At 49.1% G+C, this 23025-nt stretch overlaps 1 protein-coding gene across 1 annotated transcript in view; it reads right to left on the reverse strand.

Moving 5' to 3' along the window:
* The window catches only part of LOC132464937 (unconventional myosin-IXAb-like), a 91729-nt gene that overhangs the window by 14220 nt on the left and 54484 nt on the right, over positions 1-23025 (reverse strand). The window contains 16 exon segments of the mRNA XM_060061571.1: positions 73-1290; positions 1822-2129; positions 2533-2682; positions 3362-3484; positions 3664-3774; positions 4081-4161; positions 4315-4437; positions 4554-4593; positions 5783-5929; positions 6463-6538; positions 8072-8191; positions 8687-8882; positions 9761-9902; positions 12151-12272; positions 19900-20034; positions 20644-20760. Coding sequence (XP_059917554.1) covers positions 73-1290; positions 1822-2129; positions 2533-2682; positions 3362-3484; positions 3664-3774; positions 4081-4161; positions 4315-4437; positions 4554-4593; positions 5783-5929; positions 6463-6538; positions 8072-8191; positions 8687-8882; positions 9761-9902; positions 12151-12272; positions 19900-20034; positions 20644-20760 — 3209 coding nt within the window.

Raw genomic sequence — 23025 nt, forward strand, 5'->3', positions numbered from 1 at the left:
GCACTACTCCAGCGATGGTACAATAATAGCAATTACACTCGGTATAATAATAGTAAGTCATCTTGTACTCACTTGGAGAAGGGCAGCTTGCGTCTGGGTGGAGAAAACACTGTCGTCGCGGGCTTCTCTGTCATATTGACGATCACAGTCTGGGCTGAACTCTTCTTCTGGGCCTTCGGTGGTTTGGTCTCCAGGACATGGACACTGGGGCACGCCTGCGCTGGCCTGCCCCCTTTCCTGTCCTTCTGGCTGGGCAGGACCGGCAGCATCGAGGGCCTTGGCTCCAGGACTAACTGGATGTCCACCTCTGAGGAGCAAATGGCTGGAGACCCTGGAGTGTCTTCATGGGGGCTTGACGGGGCGGCCTTGGGGGAACCACTTTCCGTAGGGGGTACGTGTTTCATGGCGGGGGACTCTGTGGGCCTGGGAGTCGTGCCTAACTCTAGACCTGCTATCGTGGTCGGGCGGGAACCCGAAACGCTTTCCCCGACATCAGAAGTCCTTTCTAGGGCTTGGGCTGCCTGCAGCTCCGTCTCATCCACCGGGCTTTCCTTCTGCATGCTGATGACCACCACCACGGGCCTTCGAGAGCTGGACTCTCGCCTCTCTTTCACACCCTTGCTGGGGCTCTCGCATTTGGGCTCGTGGACGGGGCTTTGGTCAGCAGAGATGTAAAACGTTGCTCTCTGAGCCTGTTCTTTTTCAAACTCTGGCATTTCATTGTAGTTCGAATCCCTGCGTGCTGTGCCCAATGGCTCAGTCTCTGACCGGGAACCTCCTAGATGAGAGTGTTCCCGGGGGCCGTCGGAGCTTCTGGAGCCTTCCGTCTCCATGTCCTCCGCGGGGAGCGGCTCCCGGCTCTCGGGACTGGCGGGCGACCCACGGGGGGACTGGGGGCACCTCTCGCGCTCCTCCGAGGGCCCGCTACCACGGGCGGGCTCCTCCGGCAGGGGGCCCCCGGTACCGGTGGCGCGGCCCTTGAGCAGCTCCAGGCTGAACTGGGCCTGCTCCAGCTCCCTCATGCGGCGGCTCTCCCGCTTGGACCGGCACTTGAGGCTGGTGTCGCTCATGCTGCAGCTCCGCTCCCTGGCCTGCTCTTTGTCCGCCCCCTCCTCCACGTCCTGGGGTCCCGGCGCGGGCCCCCCAGCAGCCTCAGAGGAGGAGGTGTCCGTCCCGGGGATGGCGGGGTCCTCCGCACCCAGGCTCATCGCCGCCTCTTCCTCTTCTTCGGGGCCGCTGGCGTCCCTGCTCTCCTGCTTAGCGTCACGCTCGCTCTTCAGCTCTTTGAACCTTCGGACGTCAGACATAACATCCAGCATCAGGGATTCATGCCGCAGTAGAACAGGAGTAAACATTGCGTTTTTATGAGGCGCAAAAGGATGAGCATTAAATCCGGGAGGGTCAAACTAATAAAAATCAACCTAGCCAGCCAAAGTCAGCATATTCTCTCTCTCTCTCACCCTCTCCTTCTCTCAGCAGAAAGAGCTACCCCTTCTGTCATGTGACCCGCCTGCACAAAACTCTGCACACGCAGTCTCTGCGAGCACAGGGACCAAATCCTCATAAAAATAGTGATTTAACATGTGCACGTGCAGCAGTCTTCATCCTCAGGAAAGCATTTGGTTTTAAGTCTCTCTCTCTCTCTCTCTCTCTCTCTCTCTCTCTCTCTCTCTCTCTCTCTCTCTCTCTCTCTCCAAACCCTCCCTAGCATTTCGTTCAAACTTAACTAGCAGGTTAGTTAAAACACCATAACAGCATGGCCCCTTGTCTCCCAAATCCCTGCCCCCCTCCCTACCACACACCGACCCCCATCCTAGTCACCTGAGTCGGGCCAGGTATCCCCTGCCCGCCGCCTGGAGCTCCGCCACCACGTCCTGGATCCTCCTGTAGCGGCGCCTCTCTCTGCACGCCTTCCAGGAGCCCTGGATCACGACGGCCGCCAGAGTCCGGCGGCCGAGGCAGGACCTCCAGCTCCTCTGGAGGACCGCGGCCGCCTCACGACACTCCTGGTAGGCCCGGCGCTCCCGGAACCCCCTCCACGCCGCCTGCAGACGCAGCGCGGCCGCCTCCGCCGCCGCCGGCTCCACGGCCGACTCCGCCCGGCTCCGGAGGTGGGTCCGCCACCACCGCTAGACGGGGGAGGGACAGGGAGGGGAGAGACCGGGGGATGAGCCAATGACGTCGAGGCTGACGTTGGGGTCAAGTATGGACTGGCACATGCACGCGAGATAACACATGCACACACACACACTTAAGTGTGCACACACACACACGCGCGCACACACACACACACACTTCTTAAGGAAGCAGACCTTAAATCGGATAATTTCTGGGCAGAACCAAATGAACAGCAGAACTGTTAATTTCCATTTTCTATGCATCTTTACTTTTTTAGCGATTTAGCAGGTACTGATCCAAGGTGATTTACCATGAGCTCAGACAGGGTGCAACCAGAGGAACCAAACGGTTCCTCTGGTTGCACCCTCCTCCCCTGGGTCCTAGAGGTCCCCTGGTTCCAGGCCACGCTGTTACCTGGATCATAGAGGAGGCTTGTCTCATCCTGACGAAGTGCTTCCTCTCCAGCACGGCCCTGAAGCGCCGCTGCAGCGCCGCGATCCTCCGCAGCACCTCCTGGTGGAGCAGGCTCTGGAGGTGCTGCCGCTCCGCCTCCCGCAGGAACACCTGCACAGGTACAGCAACGGGGTCACCAACAGGGTCAGCACAGGGGTCAACAACAGGGTCGATACAGGTACAGCTACGGGGTCACCAACAGGGTCAGCACAGGGGTCAACAACAGGGTAGATACAGGTACAGCAACGGGGTCACCAACAGGGTCAGCACAGGGGTCAACAGAGAGCCCCACACAGGTACAACCCGGAGTCAAAACAGGGGTCAACCCGGGGTCAAAACAGGGGTCAACTCAGGGTCCACACAGGGGTCCACACAGGGGTCCACACAGGGTCCACACAGGGGTCCACACAGGGGTCCACACAGGGTCCACACAGGGGTCCACACAGGGGTCCACACAGGGTTCAAATTTGATCGGATCACAATAGACTGGTTCAGAGTAGAATTAATTTGATTAGATTGCATTACGTTTCATCGCAGTGTATTAGATCATGGTCAGAATTGATCTGATTAGATGCGTTTCCGATTTCATCCCATTGTATTAGTTCAGTTTAGAATATATCAGAAGATGTTCTGTATCGTACCTTTGGATGCAATACTAAGTCTTTAAAACAACAACACACCTCATTATTATCAAGAATAACCTGCTCTGATTCTGAAAAGTTCTCAAGTGATACAAACATCACAAACATGACATCACGAGCATGCTCAGTGCGCGGGTGGGGGTCGTTACCATGGTGTTGCCCACTTGATACCCAGCTGGGGCCAGGTGGATCTTACGGAAGAAGTCCCGGATGCCCGCCTTGGTTGGGCTGGTTCCACGAGGCAGCAGGATGAGGAAGTGACTCACAAAGTGCTGTAGGAGGAAGAGGAAGAGGAATAGGAGGAGGAGGAGGAGGAGGAGGAGGAGGAGCAGCAGAAGAAGAAGAAGAAGAAGAAGAAACCTCAAGGTTAATGACATGCCAGAGCTCTTTCACACGGTTTTGCCGATGTTTTATCAGTTCCAACTGTTGGCTGTGAATGGGCGGGTCTTACCTGGAAGGTGAACTTGATGCTGTACCCTGATTGGCGGATGCGGACGGTCTCCAGCATGCCCGTGTACCGGAGCTGCCTGAGCACCAGGCTGTCGTTGAACCGCAACGGGAGCTGAGGGGACAGTGAATCAATCTATCAATCCAACTTTATTTATAGAGGGCTTTTCGTACAAACAATTGCAAATAAAGTGCTTAACAAGGGACACAACATAACAGGAACATAAAGGAAGGCAACATACAAAAAAACGGATAAACGTTTAGAAAGATTATATATATATATATAAATATAAAAATTATAAAAAAAAGAGTGGACCAAATCTGCCTTTGAGCGACAAATGTTAAATTCTACATCTTCACTTTCCTTTCCCTTAAAAGGCACAAAACCACTGCGCATGGCTGAGAAAAAGTAGGGACAAACCTTTTCAGCATTGGAGCGGATACACTTGACAAAGTACGGCTCCGACTGACCCAGGGTCTCCATCAACTTATTCAGGGACGCCTGCATACAGAACCAACAACATCTAGAATATCAGAACATTTCCTGTTATCTTATCTTATGAATATAAGACAATATATCCGGTCCTGAAAGCATCCTTGAGCGTAGCATTGTAGTTCATATATTCAGGCAGCAGGTGGCGACGTCCCCACACACCTGGAACTGAGCGCTGATACTGGGCGGTTTCTTCTTCTTATGCAGGTGGAGCAGGGACTTGGTGATGCGGTCGTGGAGCGTCACGCTGCTCAGGTAGCGCAGAGACTTCACATCCAACAGATGCTACGGGTGCACCAAAGAGACACACACACACACACACAATCATTGTTTAATATATCAATACAAAAGTTGGCAGTTCTCTGTTAAACAGCGGTCATGATCATAGTGTATTTTCTTACCTTGGGAAGGGAAGGTTTACTTTTGTAGTTTTTGTTTCTCCTGAGGAAGAACAGGAAGAAAAGCAAGGTTAGTGGTAGGCAAACACAACAAAGATCATGGACATGTGACCGGTGCTACCACTGAAAAGTAACAAAACGTGTGTGTGTGTGTGCTTTATTTATCAATGTGTTTGTGTGTGTCTTTGCGTTTGCGTGAATGCATGTGTGTGTACGCGCATGTGTGCGTGTGTGTGCGTGCATTTATCTATGTGGGCATGGGTGGGTGTGTGTATTTCTGTATGCATTTCTGTATGTGTGTCTATGTTTTTATCTATGTGTGTATGTGTGTGGGTGCGTCTCTATGTCTATGTGTGTGAGTGCGTCTCTATGTTGTCTATGTGTGTATGTGTGTGAGTGCGTCTATGTGTGGGTATGTGTGTGAGTGCGTCTCTATGTTGTCTATGTGTGTATGTGTGTGAGTGCGTCTATGTGTGTGTATGTGTGTGAGTGCGTCTCTATGTCTGTGTGTGTGTGTGTGTTTGAGTGCGTCTCTATGTGTGTGTGTGTGTGCGTCTCTATGTCTGTGTGTGTGTGTGTGAGTGCGTCTCTATGTCTATGTGTGTGAGTGCGTCTCTATGTGTATGTGTGTGTATGTTAGTGAGTGCGTCTCTATGTCTGTGTGTGTGTGAGTGTGTCTCTGTGTCTATGTGTGTGTCTCTATGTCTATGTGTGTGTGTGTGTGTGAGTGCGTCTCTATGTCTGTGTCTATGTGTGTGTATGTGTGTGTGTGTGTCTCTATGTCTATGTGTGTGTATGTGTGTGTGTGTGTCTCTATGTCTATGTGTGTGTGTGAGTGCGTCTCTATGTCTATGTGTGTGAGTGTGTCTCTATGTCTGTGTGTGTGTGTGAGTGTGTCTCTATGTCTATGTGTGTGTGTGTGAGTGCGTCTCTATGTCTATGTGTGTGTGTGTGTCTCTATGTCTATGTGTGTGTATGTGTGTGTGTGTCTCTATGTCTATGTGTGTGTGTGTGAGTGCGTCTCTATGTCTATATGTGTGAGTGCGTCTCTATGTCTATGTGTGTGTGTGTGTGAGTGCGTCTCTATGTCTATGTGTGTGTGTGTGTGTGAGTGCGTCTCTATGTCTATGTGTGTGTGTGTGTGTGTGAGTGCGTCTCTATGTCTATGTGTGTGTGTGTGAGTGCGTGCGTCTCTATGTATGTGTGTGTGTCCATCGGTGCGGCCTCCTCACAGCAGGATGCCCTGGGCCCTCTCCAGCAGCTTGCTCTTGTCCGAGTTGAGGAAGATGCCGTCCTCCTCCAGGGTGGGGCTCCCCGTGGAGGCCAGGCGCAGAGACCTGGAGCCCCGGCCGTTACAGCCCCCAGCGTAGAGGCTCTCCCTGGGGGAGACACGGTTAGAGTCACACGCTAGAGCTAGCAGCATTAGCCGCTAGGAGTACAGTTAGAACCCGACCGACCTCGGATCAGGTACTAGAATTAGAATTAGATTCAGGTACTAGAATTAGACAGAGATAATATAAATATAATTAGAATGAGTTAATAGAGACAGTACAATTATAATCAGATACTCGAATTATAATTAGAATCAGGTACTTGAATTAGACTGATTTAATAGAATGAGACACTATAATTATAATCAGATACCGAAATTCTAATTAGAATCAGGAACTAGAATCAGACATTATAGAGAGATAACAGATTTAGAATTGAGTGACAATCAGCTGGCAGAATACAAAATTGGATCCTAAAGGTAGAATTAGACACATGAAATTAGAATTGGATGCCAAAATTAAAATACAACAGAGACAAAAATCTGAATTGGATTCAGACACTAGAAACAGAATCAGAGACAAACATTGGGATCAGATATTAGACCGGGATGGTAGAATCAGAACCAGGTGCTGGGGCTCACCTGCTGCCCCTCTCATTGACTGCGTTGGTGCCCTGCAGGTCGGTCAGGGGGCTCCGAGGGTTCTTCCTCGTGATACCTAGAGAGCGAGAGATAGAAAGAGTTATCAGAGAGAGAGAGAGCGAGAGAGAGCGAGAGCGAGAGCGAGAGAGAGAGAGATGGAATGGGAAAGAGCAAGAAAGTGGGAGATATGGGGGGAGAGAGACAGGCAGTGAGAGAGAATGAGAGACAGAGACAGAATGAGAATGAAAAGAAAGAGGAGAATAGAGAGGGATGTAGAGAAAGACAGAGAGACGGAGAGAGAGAGAGAGAGAGAGAGAGAGAGAGAGAGAGAGAGAGAGAGAGAGAAAGATGACTCTGAGAGCATACTTAAGTCCTTTGCTGCTATTTTTCGTTATTAAAACAGCTGGCAGAAACAAACATTAACATCTGTCCAGTCCTTCACGACTCAGATTCCAACCACTGCTCCCTCGATCATCATATTCATCCCTACTCCCCCCCCCCCCGTCTCTTTGACCCTCTCGCAGACCGTTCCTCTGCTCCCAGTTGGGTCCAGTATATTAGAACATCGTGCATCTACATCGTCTGGAAGTGCTTCACAGGCCCTTAACTAGAGTATAATAACCCAACACCCCCTACACACCAGAACCTGAGAGTTCCTGAAGTTGTTTTGAAGTAATCAGGGAGAGGTGAACACCAACTTCAGAATTGAGCGGAACCACGCAATGCACACACACACACACACACACACACACACACACACACACACACACACACACACACACACACACACACACACACACACACACACACACACACACTTTAGTGGTGCAGTCAAGCGTAACAAGTGAGCAATATATTATAGATGTTTTAGTAGACATCTGTCCAATGAATAAAGGTATTATCCGAGAAAATACGATATACAGTGAATAGCTTTTCCCCCTTTCGGTTAGAACGCTGTGCTACTCCCATCGGGGGATACAATCGTTGGGCGTGTGCGTGGGGGGTTTGTGTGCGTGGGTGGGTGTGTGTGTCCAGATGTTTGCATAGAGTGAAGAATTGGCTTTTTCATGAACCCCTACAACTAAAGTATACAGATCGTGTGACTTCTATCTGTGCAGCTCTTCGCCTCCTCAGATACATGATAAAGAAATATTATCATTTTACAGTTTAGAAGCTCGCAACCATATATGTTCCTGAACCCTTAAACAACAAATGCATACCCGCTCCCAGTGCATACGTCTGCACTAACAAACACTAACCTGCTCACAACAGGCCCAGAACCAGACCGATTGCTCTCGTTTCTCTTCCATTTCCTTTACTTTCAGTTCATTTCAGTGGTGCTAGCAGATCCGTGTGTCCGATCCACTGGCCACAGAAACGCAATGTGTTTCTATTCTTATGTTGTTGTCATTCACCGACGGTGTGCACAGATGTCTGCGTCCCCGTCCCCCGTCCCCCCCCGAACCGTTATTAGCGCAGCGACACGTAAACATCACATGGTGCCGTCGCCGCGGCTCCGACATTCTTCCGCTAATATGACAAGCATGTGTGCGGGCGGGGGGACAGGGTGTGACTTGCGCCAGCCGAGAGGGACGGCGGCGGGACTTACTGTACTTCTCCTCCTTGCACCGCTGCAGGATCTCCAGGCTGCGCTGGTGCACCGGGTGGTGCAGGAAGCTGAAGCTGTCCACCGTCTTTAGGGCCGCGCTGGGGACCGCCGCCTCGCTCCCTAGCGGCGCCACACAGCGAGAGGAGGAGGTGTTAGGTTCAACTCCCGGCTCAAAGGCGCACGGAGTGTGTTGGTGATGGTGTGTTTCCTTCATGTACTTGAATGTGTGTGTGGTTGACGTGTATTGCGCCACCTTATCACCTTATGCTGTCACTGCATGTAGTCTACATCTGCTGTGTGTGTGTGCTATGCATCTTCTGTTTTTATATGAATAAGCATATATATGTGTATGTGTGTGTGTGTGAATCCGCTGCATCTTGCTGTGCGTGCGTCTGCCGCGTGCGTGTACGCGTGCGTGTGTCTGCGTGCGTTACCGGCCTTGCATGTGCGTGTACGTGTGTGTGCGTATGCGTGCGTTACCGGCACTTGCTGTGCGTGTATCTGCTGCATGTGCGTGCGTGTACGTGTGTGTGCCCTTTATGCGTGCGTTACCCGTCTTGCTGTGCGTGTGTCTGCTGCGTGCGTTCATGTGTGTGCCCTCAATGCGTGCGTTACCCGTCTTGCTGTGCGTGTGTCTGCTGCCAGCCTCCCTGAAGGCCACCAGGGCCCTGAAGTAGGCGCGCAGCACGGCCCAGCGGAAGGTGGCCACGGGGTCGATGCCCATCAGGCCGCAGATGAAGGCCTTCTTGCTGCTCTTCAGCAGGGCCACGATGTCCGGCCGCAGGTGGTCCGTGTTCTTCTCCCGGAAGTCCTGGGACAGACGGAGAGGGAGACAGTTAGAGAAACAGGCGGACGGGACAGGTAGACAAACAAGAAGACGGACGCTGTTTGTCTGTTTCGACAGGGTCGCTACAAGGTGTAATGTCTCCAGAGTTAGCGCACTAGTTTGTTGTGCTACCAAGTCGCCCCCCTCCCCTTCTATATTCTCAATACTTAATTATGCACTTTCATGAGGGGAATAACTCCAGCACATGTGTTTCTCATCTGGGCCTCAGCAGGAGGTGACGTCGCTGGTGAGGTCCATGAGATGATGGCTAGATGAGCTATAGACTGTTTCATTAACCCGGTGCTCCGTGATTTAGCTTGCTTAGCTTGTGTCTCATGGTAGTAATGTCCTTTTTCCATGGGATTTATTCTGAAAGGCTGTTTTAGTTGATGTTTCAATAATTTCAAACTTAAATAAGCACATTTATTTAAAACAACAAATGTAACCTAGGATTTGTAACCGAGCATCAATACCATTATATTTAAAGTTATATCTATCACACTTGATACTGTTCACGTGAAGTTCAACACATTTCAGACTCCGGCCTTTGCTGGGAAATGTTTTTTCTTTTGTTAACATTGAATCGCCTTCAAAAAATAATGTAAAAAGAAAATCACTACATTATACGCTCTTCTGGAAATGGCATGAAAATGGGAATCGAAAACGGACAGAGACAAACGCAAGTCCACGGACAGAGACAAACGCACGCACACGCGCACACGGACACAAGCGCGCACACACACACACACACACACACACACACACACACACACACACACACACACACACACACACACACACACACACACACACACACACACACACACACACACACACACACACACACACACACACACGCTCACCTTGACCCCGTACTTGACCTTGCCGGCGTAGTGGTGGATGATGAAGGCGGGCTCCATGACGGCGGGGAACTCAATGTAGCGGTTAGCGTCGTGCTGCCGTCTGAACTTATCCAGTAGGGTCTGGTTGGTGGCCTGGGGGAAGCTGTGGCGAGGGGGGTACAGCAGGGTGGTGAGGGGGAGGAAGAGGGCGTTACACTGGGTCAAATAACTACGGCTCCTGGCTGAGGCTTGGAGGTAGAGTGTCGGGCCTGACGGTCCTGAATGTAATGTCATAAAACATTTGTTCATAGGGTCGTTTTAGCTCAGGCGGTAGAGCAACGTTGACCTGTAAGCGGAAGGTTGGGTGGTCGAGGTGTCCCTCAGCAAGACCCCACACCCTGACTGCTCCCGACGAGCTGGCTGTCGCCCTGCGTGGTTGACTCCGCCGTCGGTGTGTGAATTCGTGCATGAACCGTTGTAAATCGCTTTGGATAAAAGCGTCCATATGTATAACATGTTCTAACTAACTCCATTTAGTTACGTTTGGTGATGTTACATTTCTCTCAACCAGGATTTAATTCTTCCCCATCATTATGATAATGTGAATCCTGACATCATCATTTTTGCAGAGCAAGTGAGTGCAGCGGGATGATTGATAACTAATACAAACTTATTTATGTTAACATGGAAAACCTTAACATTACAGTAATGACTTGTTACCGAGGTCATCTTGCCTGAACCCTGCATGCTGTCACTCTCCCTCTCACTCCCTCACCCCTCCGCCCTGCAGGCCAGCGTGGACACGAGGTCCCTCCCGAGAGGGGCCCAGGACACAATGTGAGGGGCGACACGGGGGGCTGTAACCTCATTTCCTCGCCCTCTCCTTGTCAGGGGATTTCAACTGGCAACCCTGTGGTCCTTAAGTGTTCCCTTCCGTACCGGGATAACGCCTTTGTCAGCACTTCCCCCGCTCCCATTAACCCCTCCCAGCCTGTCAGCCCGCCAGATGGACAGGCCCCGATGGGATGCTCTCACACCGAGGCCTGTGTGTGTGTGTGTGTGTGTGTGTGTGTGTGTGTGTGTGTGTGTGTGTGTGTGTGTGTGTGTGTGTGCGTGCGTGCGTGCGTGCGTGCGTGCGTGCGTGCGTGCGTGCGTGCGTGCGTGTGTGTGTGAGTGCTCGCGTGCGTGTGCATGTGCGTGCGTGTGTGCGTGCGTAAGTGTCTGTTGAGTGGCTGGTATTGAAACATGTGTTGTGCTAAGCTCAGTCGTCGTCAGCGTTGGTGGTGGAGCGGTGCTAACGTCGTCTCCGCTATAAACTAATTCAGCCCCCCCCCCCCCCCCCCCCCCCCCCAAGAGAGGGAGGGGGATGCTAGCCGTTAACCGTGAGCGATGGGCTCTCTGGAGAGCTTTCTGCGCTGTGGCGTAGCCGTTTAGCATTTGGCTGCTATCCGCCGTAGCTGGATAAATCAGGCCCTGGCGGCCTCTTTATTAAGAAATCCCCCTTTTGACCCAAGTGCTTAAACACCCCCCACAAACCTCCTCAGAACACACGTCGGTTATTAAACCCAGATGACGGTGTGAAGCCTGGCGACCAGAGAGGTTTACTGTCTGGCTGACAGCTTCTGGAGCAGGTAAAAGTGAAACTCTGTGGACAGGGGAGTAGGTTTTATTATGCCAAAGGGGCGGAGCTGATTTATTGAACCATCTGCGTAGGCGCTGTGCTTTTAGGTTGTTGGTTTGAAAAAGGGGGGACACACGCGCGCACACACACACACATAATCATGCATGTGTATGTGCACACACACACACACACACACACACACACACACACACACACACACACACACAGTGTGTTACCTAACATGTCGTTAGCTTTGGCCAAACCAGTGTGCTAATGAGCTAGGCGTTTAGCGTTCCGATACGGCCTATGTGGGTCTGAGAGCACCTATGGAAATCATTTTGAGCTCCACTGTATTTAGTTTGTCTACATTTCACCCAAATCTGACAAGATAATGGCGGGAATAACAAACACGATGCCTAGGGGCATGGAATGGACACCTCTGCCTGTTTGGAGAGATGGTACCATGCTGTTAGTTCATCTACTGCGCTTTGCCCCTCAGAGTTCCCCCTCAGAACTCTGTGTTCCTGAAGACCTTAGCACGCATCTGGTTTTGATATATTCATAAACCTGTAGGCCTATAATCCATGGCCAGATAAGAAGAAAAAAACAACAGGAGAACAGAAATTAATTTTGTACGGGAACTGTGGTCTTAATAGCCGGCGTAGTTGTTGTTATTGCAACTGACGATTGAAATCAAGAATTTATCGTTAAAGCCGCCCGCGGACCGCTTGGGTCGTGCGCAGGGTTTAATCAACCACTCAGAGTACAGTGAGGCGGACAGGAGACGTACTTGCACTCTTCGTCCAGCAGGTGGAGCAGTGCGGTGGGCTTCTTGCTGATCAGGTTGATGCAGCCGCTGTTGTCGATGTAGTCAATGTTGTGCCAACTGATGCCCTCTGCTCTGTATTCCTCCTGGAGAAAAACACACACAGAGACGACCGTTAATGCCCAGGGGCGATACAACTCTGATGGGACGTCCGGCAGTCAAAACAGGAGATGATAAGAAACAAAGGTTTTAGTTTTGAAGGTTCAGCTTAGCTAACGTAGGTAAAGCGGATGATTTGCGACCGGAATCTTGCTGGTTCAATCCCCTGAGTGTTGAGGGGTCCCTGAGCAAGACACCTGACCCTAACTGCTCCCGACGAGCTGGCTGTTGCCCTGCATGGTTGAGTCCGCCATCGGTGTGTGAATGTGTGTATGAATGGTTGCAAGTCACTTTGGACAAAGGCGTCTTCGAAATGCACTAAACGTAAATGGAAGACAAGCAGTTTACATGTTGAAGTAGAAATGATTTATGTCGATGCAAGTGTTGAAGAAGTGTCACCTTTGAAACAACGAGTTGGCCTTTTTCCTATTAGTTAAAGCACAAATTGAACGTCATGCATCACGACAACTGACATACTTTTCCTTTAAACATGACCCATTCTGGCTTCAAATAGAGTCGTATAACCTCGGAGCGGATAGAAGTTTTGGGTTCTGCTAACCCATTAAACATTGATCATTGCATGCTTTGATGAAACTTGGCTTAGCGGGCCTAGCACAAATGCTTACCCGGTCACAAAATAAACACATCACAGATTTATTTTGTGTCAAGTGGCTCCAACAAACAGTCCTCGTTCCATGTGTGTCCGGTGTGGTGCTTCGGACAACCGAATTGTGTGCAAAGCATCCAGAACATTTGGCTCGGCTGAACATTAAGCAAAGGCCAATTCATGTGTTTTTCGTTTTCATCCCAATCAAGCTTCGGTCATTTGCTGGATTACTGGAAGTCATGTGTTTGTTTGTGTGAAAAAAAACAACCTTTAATTTGATGTTTTTTGGTTCTTCTGAAGTTCGATTTAGAAGTTTATAGATGAAAAAATATGTTTATTTCTTTATACCTTTACGTCACCTTACAACAACCATTTGGATCGAGTATTGATAAGATAAGATAAGATAAGACTTAATTGTCTGTTTTACAAGGGTTACAGACATTTGTATTTGACATGGCTCCAGTCACAAATAAACATTCACACTTGCTAGGAGTTAGAATGTGAGATTGGCACAGAATCGTATCAAACATGACTGAAATCACATGAACCGGTTAACCCCGCTTCTACTGTTATTGGTACCAAATTGTACTGCCTAACCCAAACACGAATTGCTCATGTTTGTTCCCTTTTTAGTGCCCGCACTGATGAGGTCACACATATCTCAGTCCAGCAGCCGCCCTCTCACTGTCAGAGAGCATAATCACATTGCTCACTCCATCCCTGCCCTCCACTGCTCTATCCCTGACCTGACCAGTTCACAAAGATCCTTTAAACCAAAGACACCATTTAGTATTCTCTAACTCAATTTCTGGCAAATGTGACATTGTCCACTGTGGCATTCAGGTCTGGCAGCGGTTGACCCTGTGCCACCATGCCAGCCTAACAATGGTGACCTTAAAGCCTCTTCCAGGAATCAGAGCACCCCTCGAGTCTTGGGGGAGCAGGTGCCTTGTCTGGGGCCTTGATGACTTATGTGTGTTTTTCAACCTCTCCCCTTTTTCTGGCTACCTCACCCCCTCCCCCTCTCCTCTCTCCATGGCTGGCCTGTTCTGTTATGACAGCACTAGTGTTTTTATGAGGAAGAAGGGAGGAACCGTAGAACTGGAAAAATAGAAGCAGAAGTTGATTTAAAAGGAGAAAACGTGTCTAAAAGAGAATAGAGATAGAGGTTTGAGGGGGGAGAAAGACGGTGAGGAAGAAAAACAGACTAGAAGGTCAGAGGGAGGAACAAGTGAAGAAAAGCGTGTCTAAAGCAATGAGTCTAGAGACGGAGGTTAGGGGGAGAGATAAGGTGAGGAAGAGAAAAAGAGAACAACAAAGGGAGGGACACAGAGAGAGAATGAGCGTGTCTAAAGGAGTCTAGCGGTAGAGGATAGGGGGAGAGAAAAGGTGAGGAGATAGGAAGGAGGGACACAGAGATAGAATGAGCTTGACTAAAGGGATACAAAGAACGGGGGGGGGGGGGGGAACAGGAGAGGAAAAGAAACAGTCTTCGAGGTCAGAGGGAGGGAAACACAGAGAGACGGAAAGCACGGTACGGCAAGTGAGATCGGAGGAAGATGGAGCCATGTGGAGAGAGCGAAGGATACCAGACACACAGAGGTGGAACTTGGCCTCGGAGAGGTCCAGCGGGGAAACGCTGGACGCCAACGGCTGTCCAAAGACCATTGTGATGAGTCACCGTGACGACGTCCAGCACCTCGCTGGACTCCATCATCGGAATAAGAGCGAGCGCTCCAGCCACTGAAGCTCTTTGGAGTGTCCAACAGCAGGAGGGTGCCCGATATTCTGCGTCGGAAGGCTAAGGCAGACATTCCCTGCTTCAGTGAAGTGCAGTTCAGGGGGATTTGGACATCAACCGTTTTGTTTTGGTTTTAGATCTGTGGTCAAATGCATTACGTCTGAACCGAAGCCTTTGCACACTGTAAAGTGGATCAAAGTTGAGACTTCCACCTCTAAATGTGCAGTGTGTAGAATTAAGTGACGGCAGAGTCCAAGTCCAGCGAGAGTGGACTTGGCAGAAATGGAATATAATCACCATAAGTATGTTTTAATTGGTGTATAATCCCTTGAAACAAGACTTGTTGTGTTTCATCACCTTAGAATGAACCCTTCTTATCTACTTGGAGAGTGGATCATCTTCCACGGAGCCTGCCATGATGCACCACCATGTTTCTACAGTAGCCCAGAACAGACAAAACAGTTCTAGAGAGGACGCGGTTTACATGTGTAATCATAACCGCCGTCTTCCTCGTAAGCTGTGACCTAAAGTATGACAGACTAAATCCAATTTATAAATCTTTCAAGAAACCTCTTCACTTGAGGCTTGGCGCCTCGATGAGGTCGGAGACCATGACATCATTTTGAAGGTCACTTATGGCCCATCGGGGCCACCATAGCTTCCCCTACGTCGATGGAAAGAGTGGCGACGGACCTTGCATCTCAATGCAAGATGTAACTCAATCCTACATACAACCCCTTTAACATGTTAACATTCAAATCTGTTAAACATGTTGGACTAAACACAAAAGCAAAAATCAACCTTAATGACCTCATTGCATTAATCACTTGGCTGCACAAATGTGTGACTCATGAACGTCCTCTGGGCCTACTCCCATGGCAGCGCTCTGCCATCTTCCCTTTCCTGTTTGCTTCGGGCGCTTAGTGACCTTCAGCCAATGAATCACACACAGCAAATGGACTCAGGTCAGATGATCTACTGGACCGCTCAGAGAAGAGTTCGATATCTGAGTCTGAATAACCCCTTTAGTTCTCTCCTCACATCAGCGGTGTGTGCCTGGCATCGCATCTCCCAATCAGCTCCATGTAACGCTTCTTTGGGATCTGAGCAGATGAAAGGGGTTTCCTGGGTGTCTCAGAAGGGGTTGTCCAGCTGTTGTTGCGCGGGAGTCACATCATCGATAGCTAACAATGGAGCCCGTTCAAGCGGCAGCGATAGATGCCAAAGCCATGAGGTTCACAGATGAGGTGGAGGACTTGGACCACAGTGCTCTCTCTCCTTGAGTCACCCCATCCTTGTGTCTGGGGCTGGTTTCGGGGCTGTTGACTGCATCATAACCACATCCTGTAGGGCGTGCATGATTTCCTGAGAAAGTGCTACTCTTCACTAATGAAATGACACCTTGTGTCTCTTAGGCCACACGTGTGTTTTATTCGTCAGTCTTTTGCTCCCCGTTCTGAATAACCACAATGCCTGACAAATGCAGACGCATAGCTGGTCAAGAAACAGCAAAGCCATTTATTGTTCAATCATCTACCTATCCATCTCTAATGACATCACACTTGGGAGTCCCCTTCTACAGTGAAATGTGGGTTAGTGGCTGTATCAAAAGTGTGGTCATTTCACAAACGTTGAAGAGGTATTGATGTGAACGCAGTCAGAAATAAACGGAAAGTCAAAAAACGCATTGCCAGATAACTCTGAAAGAATTACGGAATTTTTTTGAGAGTAGATCCAAAATACTGTGCAAATATTGTCCAGTATTTGAAAAAAGGAACCACCTTTGTTTTGGTTGAAACAAAACGACGCCAGGTTAAGAGGAGGCCAATGCAAATCTCACATTGTTAGGCAGACGTCAAACAAGATTCCATCAGGTTTATTTCCTTATGCAGTTACCGTTCCAAACGTCGTCATGCTCTTTTGAGGCCGCTACTTTGCATGAATAAACATTTAAACGTTCAAAAGTTTGAAAAAATGGCATCAACCGTAGCGTTTGGCCTCCGACAGCCAAGATAAACGGCTAAACAAACAGGTTAATCCCCACTTCTAACAGAGGTATCAGCCAGCCGCCCATGGCCTCGGGACTACCCGGCCTGTTTTCCTAAGGTGGAGCGGGTTATTCTACCTTAATAACCCATTTTCATCAGATAAATAACAACACGCCGTAGACGTTTGGCATTGAACTTGAAAGCAACTGCAACCGGTTTCTCATGGCAAACGAAAAAGAAGGGGAAGATAAGAAGATTGCATCTGAGTGGTTTGTCGTCAAAGAAAACAAGCTAGCCTATTGATGAGGGGATAAAGCTACCTCAAAGTATTCACTGTGATAAAGTGAAGTTGGTAGGTGGGGCATAGTAGTGTAGCGGCGAGGGGGGTTCACCTCCCCGACGAAACCATTTGGCTTTGATCTCCATTCCCCCCCCCTTCCCTTTCTGCTCCTCAACGACCTGCATCTGAATACAACGCTAGTCACGTGGGACAAAAGCACCTGCTAACCAGCAAAACAATCAACAGCAGGGTAGGTTTTAAAAGGGGAGTCGTCCACGCTTATACTCCGAGACGGACGACTCTCTCATGGTCTTGTCCTGACGTCAAAAGGAGGACCGCTGGGCGGCTGAGGCCTGAACTGCCACCTCGCTTCTTCAAATATACACAAAAGGGGACTAAAGAAGCAGCCGGCAAGCGTCCACAGCAGCGTCCTGTCAAACAAGCCCTGCGGCTGATGTGGGCCAAGGACCCGCTGATTAAAGGATAATAAACAGCGGCTCCGCTGAAACAATGTTAGGGACAGCGCGGCGGCCCTTGCTCAGGGCGCGGTGGGGCGGCATGTGGTTTAAAGGAAGCAGAGAGCAGAGGAACGCTGAGCTGGTCCGACGCATCGTAAGACAAACACGTCTTGGCCAACGTTTGGTTTTACGGCACCGCACGGTTCAGACTTTAACACCGTTTACAATCCTCCCGTTTCTTGGTCACTGCTTTAAACGTTCAGCATACACAAGGGTTTATAGTTTAAAATGGTTGTTATTACTATAACACGCTAGATATTGGGTCGGATAGTCAATTGAACGTTGTTGTGTTGCCATCACTGTGAGCCACAATTCATATATAAATCTTCTCAGACCAGCCCTGGATTTTCCGTTATTGAATAATATTTTAGATAAATTCCTTGTCTGTACATGTTACATCGTAGCCTGGCTCTGCCCAATTTGTACTTCTGCTCAATTTGAATTTCCCTTCAGTACTAGGTCTGGGTCTGCGGTATGTTACTAATTTTCTGCGTCCAATAAGCGAACAGAGTGGAGTGGCTGAGAACAATGACGTTAAAGGTGTTTGGTTTCTTTACAGCCTGCGCGCAACGTGATTCCCGGCCAAACGTTAGCGATTGGTTATTGCAGATCCAGAGTGGCACTGGACAGATCCAATAGTTTTAAACTTCAACAGACACCCGCCTTCAAGTGAGTTGAGTGTTAAGTGTTAAGTGTCAATTGAGTAGGTCCAGACTCTCTGTACAAATGAAATGAAGTACGAGAGTGGTAGGACCAGGCTAGTTACATCGGTCTGTGTCTGAGTGAGTTGGAGTAGTGGAGGAAGAGAGAGAGACAGAGACGGAGAGGGGAGAGAAAGGGAGAAAAGAAGATAGGCATAGAAGCTCTTGTAGAGGATAAAGACCAGGAAAGAGCAGAAGTGTGTTATTTGTGAGTTTTTAAATACGAGCGTGAGGGAGAGAGATGGAGTCAAAGAGAGGGAGAAATACCAGGAGTGTTCTAACTGGACAGAAAAACCTGAGAGGCCCAGGCACCCTATCTTTCCCCACACATTTCCAATTGGCCCAGGGCAATTGACCCGCCCAGTGATCTGCCTGTTGGCCAATCATTTGCTTTATTTGGCGAGACGACTCTTGACAACTATTGTGACAGACTCTTCCTGATTGAGCCTAATTTAGCTCTGATTACACTCCACATATATCACACTCCCTCCCTCCCTCCCTTTTTCTCTTTATCTAAGTCCTTTCCTTTCCCCTGCTCCTACTCTCTTCCTCGCTCCATCCTCTCCCTCTCATTCTCTTTCTGCATCCCTCTCTCCCCTTTCAGGCCTCCCTCCTCCCTCCCTCCCTCCTGCTGCTCTCATCCTCCCACTCGTCCCCAGCACCCCTCCCCCCCGTCCGTCCGTCCTCTTCCCCTGTGCTCACCCACATGAAAACAAGAGGGAAAACATACTCTCACAAATTGAATAATGGGTGGTTTAACATTTGAATAAAAGAGCTAAAAACGGCTCCATAATAAACGCAGGCTGCGGAATTAGCCATTCAGGGCGAGAGAGAGAGAGAGCGAGAGAGATAGACAGTGTGTGAATATAATTGATCTGGCTGGTCTTTTGTGTAATAGCCGACCGAGAGGACGGGGGGGAAGGGGGGAAGGGGGTATTATTAAATGATCATTTGTTTGTCTAGTGCAAATCAGGTTACACTAATTATACGATGCAACTCAAGCCCATAAAGGGAAAAACCATAAAGAGGGAAAAAATAATAATAATAACAATACCAGCTAAGGGCTTTAGACCATAGACTGTGTATGAAATATTTTAAGAATTTGGATACACAGACTGGGCTGCTGCTGCTGCTGCTGCTGCTGCTGCTGGAGCGTCTGGAGCGTCTGGATGCATGGTTTAGCTCTGAGCTGTCAGGACCTCTGGCCTCGCAGCTCCCACAGCCTCACCTCACCCGGCAGAATGACCGGCTGTTGAGGCAGGGCTGTTGAGGTAGCCCTTCCACTGTGGTTTCACTGACTAAGCTACAGAAGCTGACGACTTGCTAGGCTATCTTAAGATAGCAACTTTAACGATAGGATAAGATAGGAGATGAGAGGAAGTGAGGGGGGGAAGGAGGAGAAGGAGAAGGAGAGGGGTATAGAGGGGGGGGAGGGGAGAGGGTGAAAGAGGAAGGGAGGAGACTGGAGGAAAGAAGAGAAGAAGAGAGGAGAAGAGAAGGGAGAGAGGGAAGGAGAGGGGTAGAGAGGGGGGGAGGGGAGAGGGTGAAAGAGGAAGGGAGGAGACTGGAGGAAAGAAGAGAAGAAGAGAGGAGAAGAGAAGGGAGAAAGGGAAGGAGAGGGAGAGGAGAAAAGCAAGGAGAAATGCAGAGAGGAGTGGGGAAGGAGGGGAGAAGAAAAGAGGAGAGGCAAGGAGAGGAGTGGAGAGGAGAGGAGAGGAGAGGAGAGGAGAGGAGTGGAGAGGAGAGGAGAGGGGAGAAGAGAGGAGAAAGGAGGCCCACCTGTTCCAGCTTGAATATGTGCTGGTTGAAGTAGTGCTGGAGACGCTCGTTGGCAAAGTTGATGCAGAACTGTTCGAAGCTGTTGTTCTCATAGTCCTCGAAGCCAAAGATGTCCAGCACTCCAATGGACAGGATCTGATCATGACACACAGCTCAGATTCACACAACAGCAAAAAGGACAATAACAGCAACAACAACAGAAATGGAATCCCCAAATCGAAAAGCCAGTGATCTACAGCGAACTACAGTATATTCCTAAACAAAATAGCATCAAATTGTTCACATAATAATTGTGATAATATTGTAATATATCCTGTATAATGACGTGTCATGGTCGATTAAAACCAACATTTTAAGGTTGGTTGATAAACTATATGCAGGGCACTATTTTACTGAGGGAGAGATAGAAGCTGCATGCACACATACACACAGAGGAGTTCATAACACACACAAATAAGAATCTCACACACACATGGATAGAGCCAAACATGCATGTGTACACACACTTATACAGTAACAATAGTTAAAAAAAACAAGACAAAACACACAGACACACACTCACACACACACACTGATAACGGAGCCCACAGGGGGTAAACTGAGCGGGAGCTGGAACAAGAAGCCATCTGCCCCAATGTTATTGGTGCATTTTAAGTGTGTGTGTGTGTGTGTATGTGTGTGTGCATGTGTGTGCGTGTACGTGTGCGTGTGCGTGTGTGTGTGTGTGTGTGTGTCCAGCCCTACCTTGGCGTTGTCCTCCAGGTCCCTGTTGTTGAGCAGCGCATGATTGGTCCGGAACACGATCCAATCAAAGAGGGCGCTGTACAGCGACTTTGCCATAGAGTCTCTCACTGTGCCCGCCTACACACAGACAAACACACGCCAAACAAACAAGTCATTTTCTGGCCTAATCAAAGCCATATGGTTCTCTGTCTCTCTCTCTCTCTCATCTTTGTAAAACACACATTGATGCAACACAAAGACACACACACACACACACAAACACACACACACACACACACACACACACAGTAACACAGTAACACTGAATCAGCAAATACGTCCAGTGAAATAGATTATGACATCGCTGCACACCACAATGACCGACCGAGTCAATCTGCAGACCGACCAAACAAAACAATGATTATCAGATCTGGAGCTGTAACCCTTAAACCACGAGGAGGCATTCACTTAGCATCTCATATCCACTGCAGTACGTAGCACAACGTTCGCAATGCCGTCTGGGTCTGGCCATTTAGCTTCCCCTCTTCCTGTGTGTGTGTGTGTGCGTCTGTCTTTGTTTGTGTGTCTGTGTCTGTCTTTGTTTGTATGTGTGTGTCTGTCTGTTTGTTTCTGTGGATCAATGTCTTCTTAAAGGGCTAATGCACTCTGAGGTTTAATGGACCACCAGCCACAGAGTTATCTGAAAGGACTCTGAAATGGGGACAGGAAATGTGAACAAGAAGATTAGAGTGGCTACTAATGCATTTAGCGCAAGACTTTTCCCTCAGCCTGGGGTTGCTAGTACCAGCGCTGCTGCTGCAGTTGCTGCTGTAGCTGCCGCCGCCGCCGCCAGCTAAAACCATCGCTAAGTTCGCAGCATGAAAATGTCAGCAAGCTAGCCACAAGCTAGCATCAAGCTGGGAGTATCAATCAAAGGGAAAATGTACCCAGCGACGTGTCAACGGACTCAAATAATTGCCGGCTAGCTGAAGCACTCAGGCTTCAAGCCTTTTGCTGTGCCCTCGCTTGCCCTGTGTTTCTCTCCTTTTGTTTGTGTTTCTCAGTGTTAAAATGCATTGATTGCAAACACCCGCCAGAGCCAGAGACTTTAAGCGTCTCCCGGCTCAGGAATAGTTTTTTGGACACCTTGTTGAGCCCTGATGCCAAGGCTGTCAAAGAGAGCCCATTATTTTGTCCTAATACGCCACAAGTGAAATAAGCGAGGTTCTCCTCTTCCAGTTATGAAAGGTACCCTAAACAAACATGAAACTGTTACGTGGAGGCTTGGCCGCAATAGGATCTACTTATATTGGCAGCGGCGACGGTGTTACAAGGCAGGGATCGCTAAAAGGGAGCGGAGGAGATGAAATCTCCAGCCAAGGTCAGGGGCTCCCAGATAATGACCCCCGCTGTGGGGCCCTAGTTGGAAGCGTCTTGGAACAAAGACCTCCTGTACCCACACACAACAAGAGCAGAGAATTTTGTGGGAAAACCAACAATAAACCCCACAAGGACCGAAGCTATCTTCACACAGTGTCGCTATTGTGGCAGGCTGTAAGCCTACAGATCAGTAGGAGTACTTTGTTTATTAAAAGCCCAAAAGGCAAATTGGGCACTATTTTCTGAGTAAAACCGTGGAAACTTTATTGAACCTCTTGATGTCAACAGTTGATGTCATGAGACTTCATTGTCAATTGCCTCAGGTGTTGTTAATTTACAAGGTAGAGTGCGCTGAGCGTTGTTTGATTCTGTGAAATAATATTTCATCCTATATCGATGTATTTTCCACTGTTTCATAATGTTTTCTTAACCTGTCAGTGCATGAGTGAAAATTACGTCTCAGAGTGGACCAAGGAGATACAAAAGGGGGCAGCTATCTTTGGCAGACCTTGTGATCAAAGAGTTAAGGCTGGGGTGATTAGTTAAAAACAGGAGTTTAACACCTGCCGTGATTTATTTATTGCCTGTGATATTTTTAGTGGGAACACGTGTAGACCAACGCCGTAGCCTGCAGCTCCCGAGGTTGCGTAAGATACCATGAATAATAGAGTTTTGTTTTCCAAAGAAAAGGAGCTAGCGTGAGCCTCAGGGGGGAGTTGAGCCGGCGGTTTGGCCTCATGGCCTTGAGTGCGGATCTAGTAGCGTCTTGCCAATGAGGCTGCTCATCAAGTTACTGCTATTGAGTCACTAAAGAGAGGCCTTAATCTGAACTGACGGCTGATTACGACAGCAGGGGGGGGGGGGGGTTCACTGGAAACCGTATTATTGTTTTTTTTTACTTCAATCAGAACCACTGCCGATCCAGGTCTGAGGTCTGCATGGCTTGTTTAGAGAAACTGTTGTTCACAGAATCACTTTATCATTATAAATACTTCTTTACCCCCCAGGGCATCTCTCTCTCCC

Source organism: Gadus macrocephalus, chromosome 9 (genome assembly GCF_031168955.1).
Source record: "Gadus macrocephalus chromosome 9, ASM3116895v1".
Classification (NCBI taxonomy): Eukaryota; Metazoa; Chordata; class Actinopteri; order Gadiformes; family Gadidae; genus Gadus; species Gadus macrocephalus.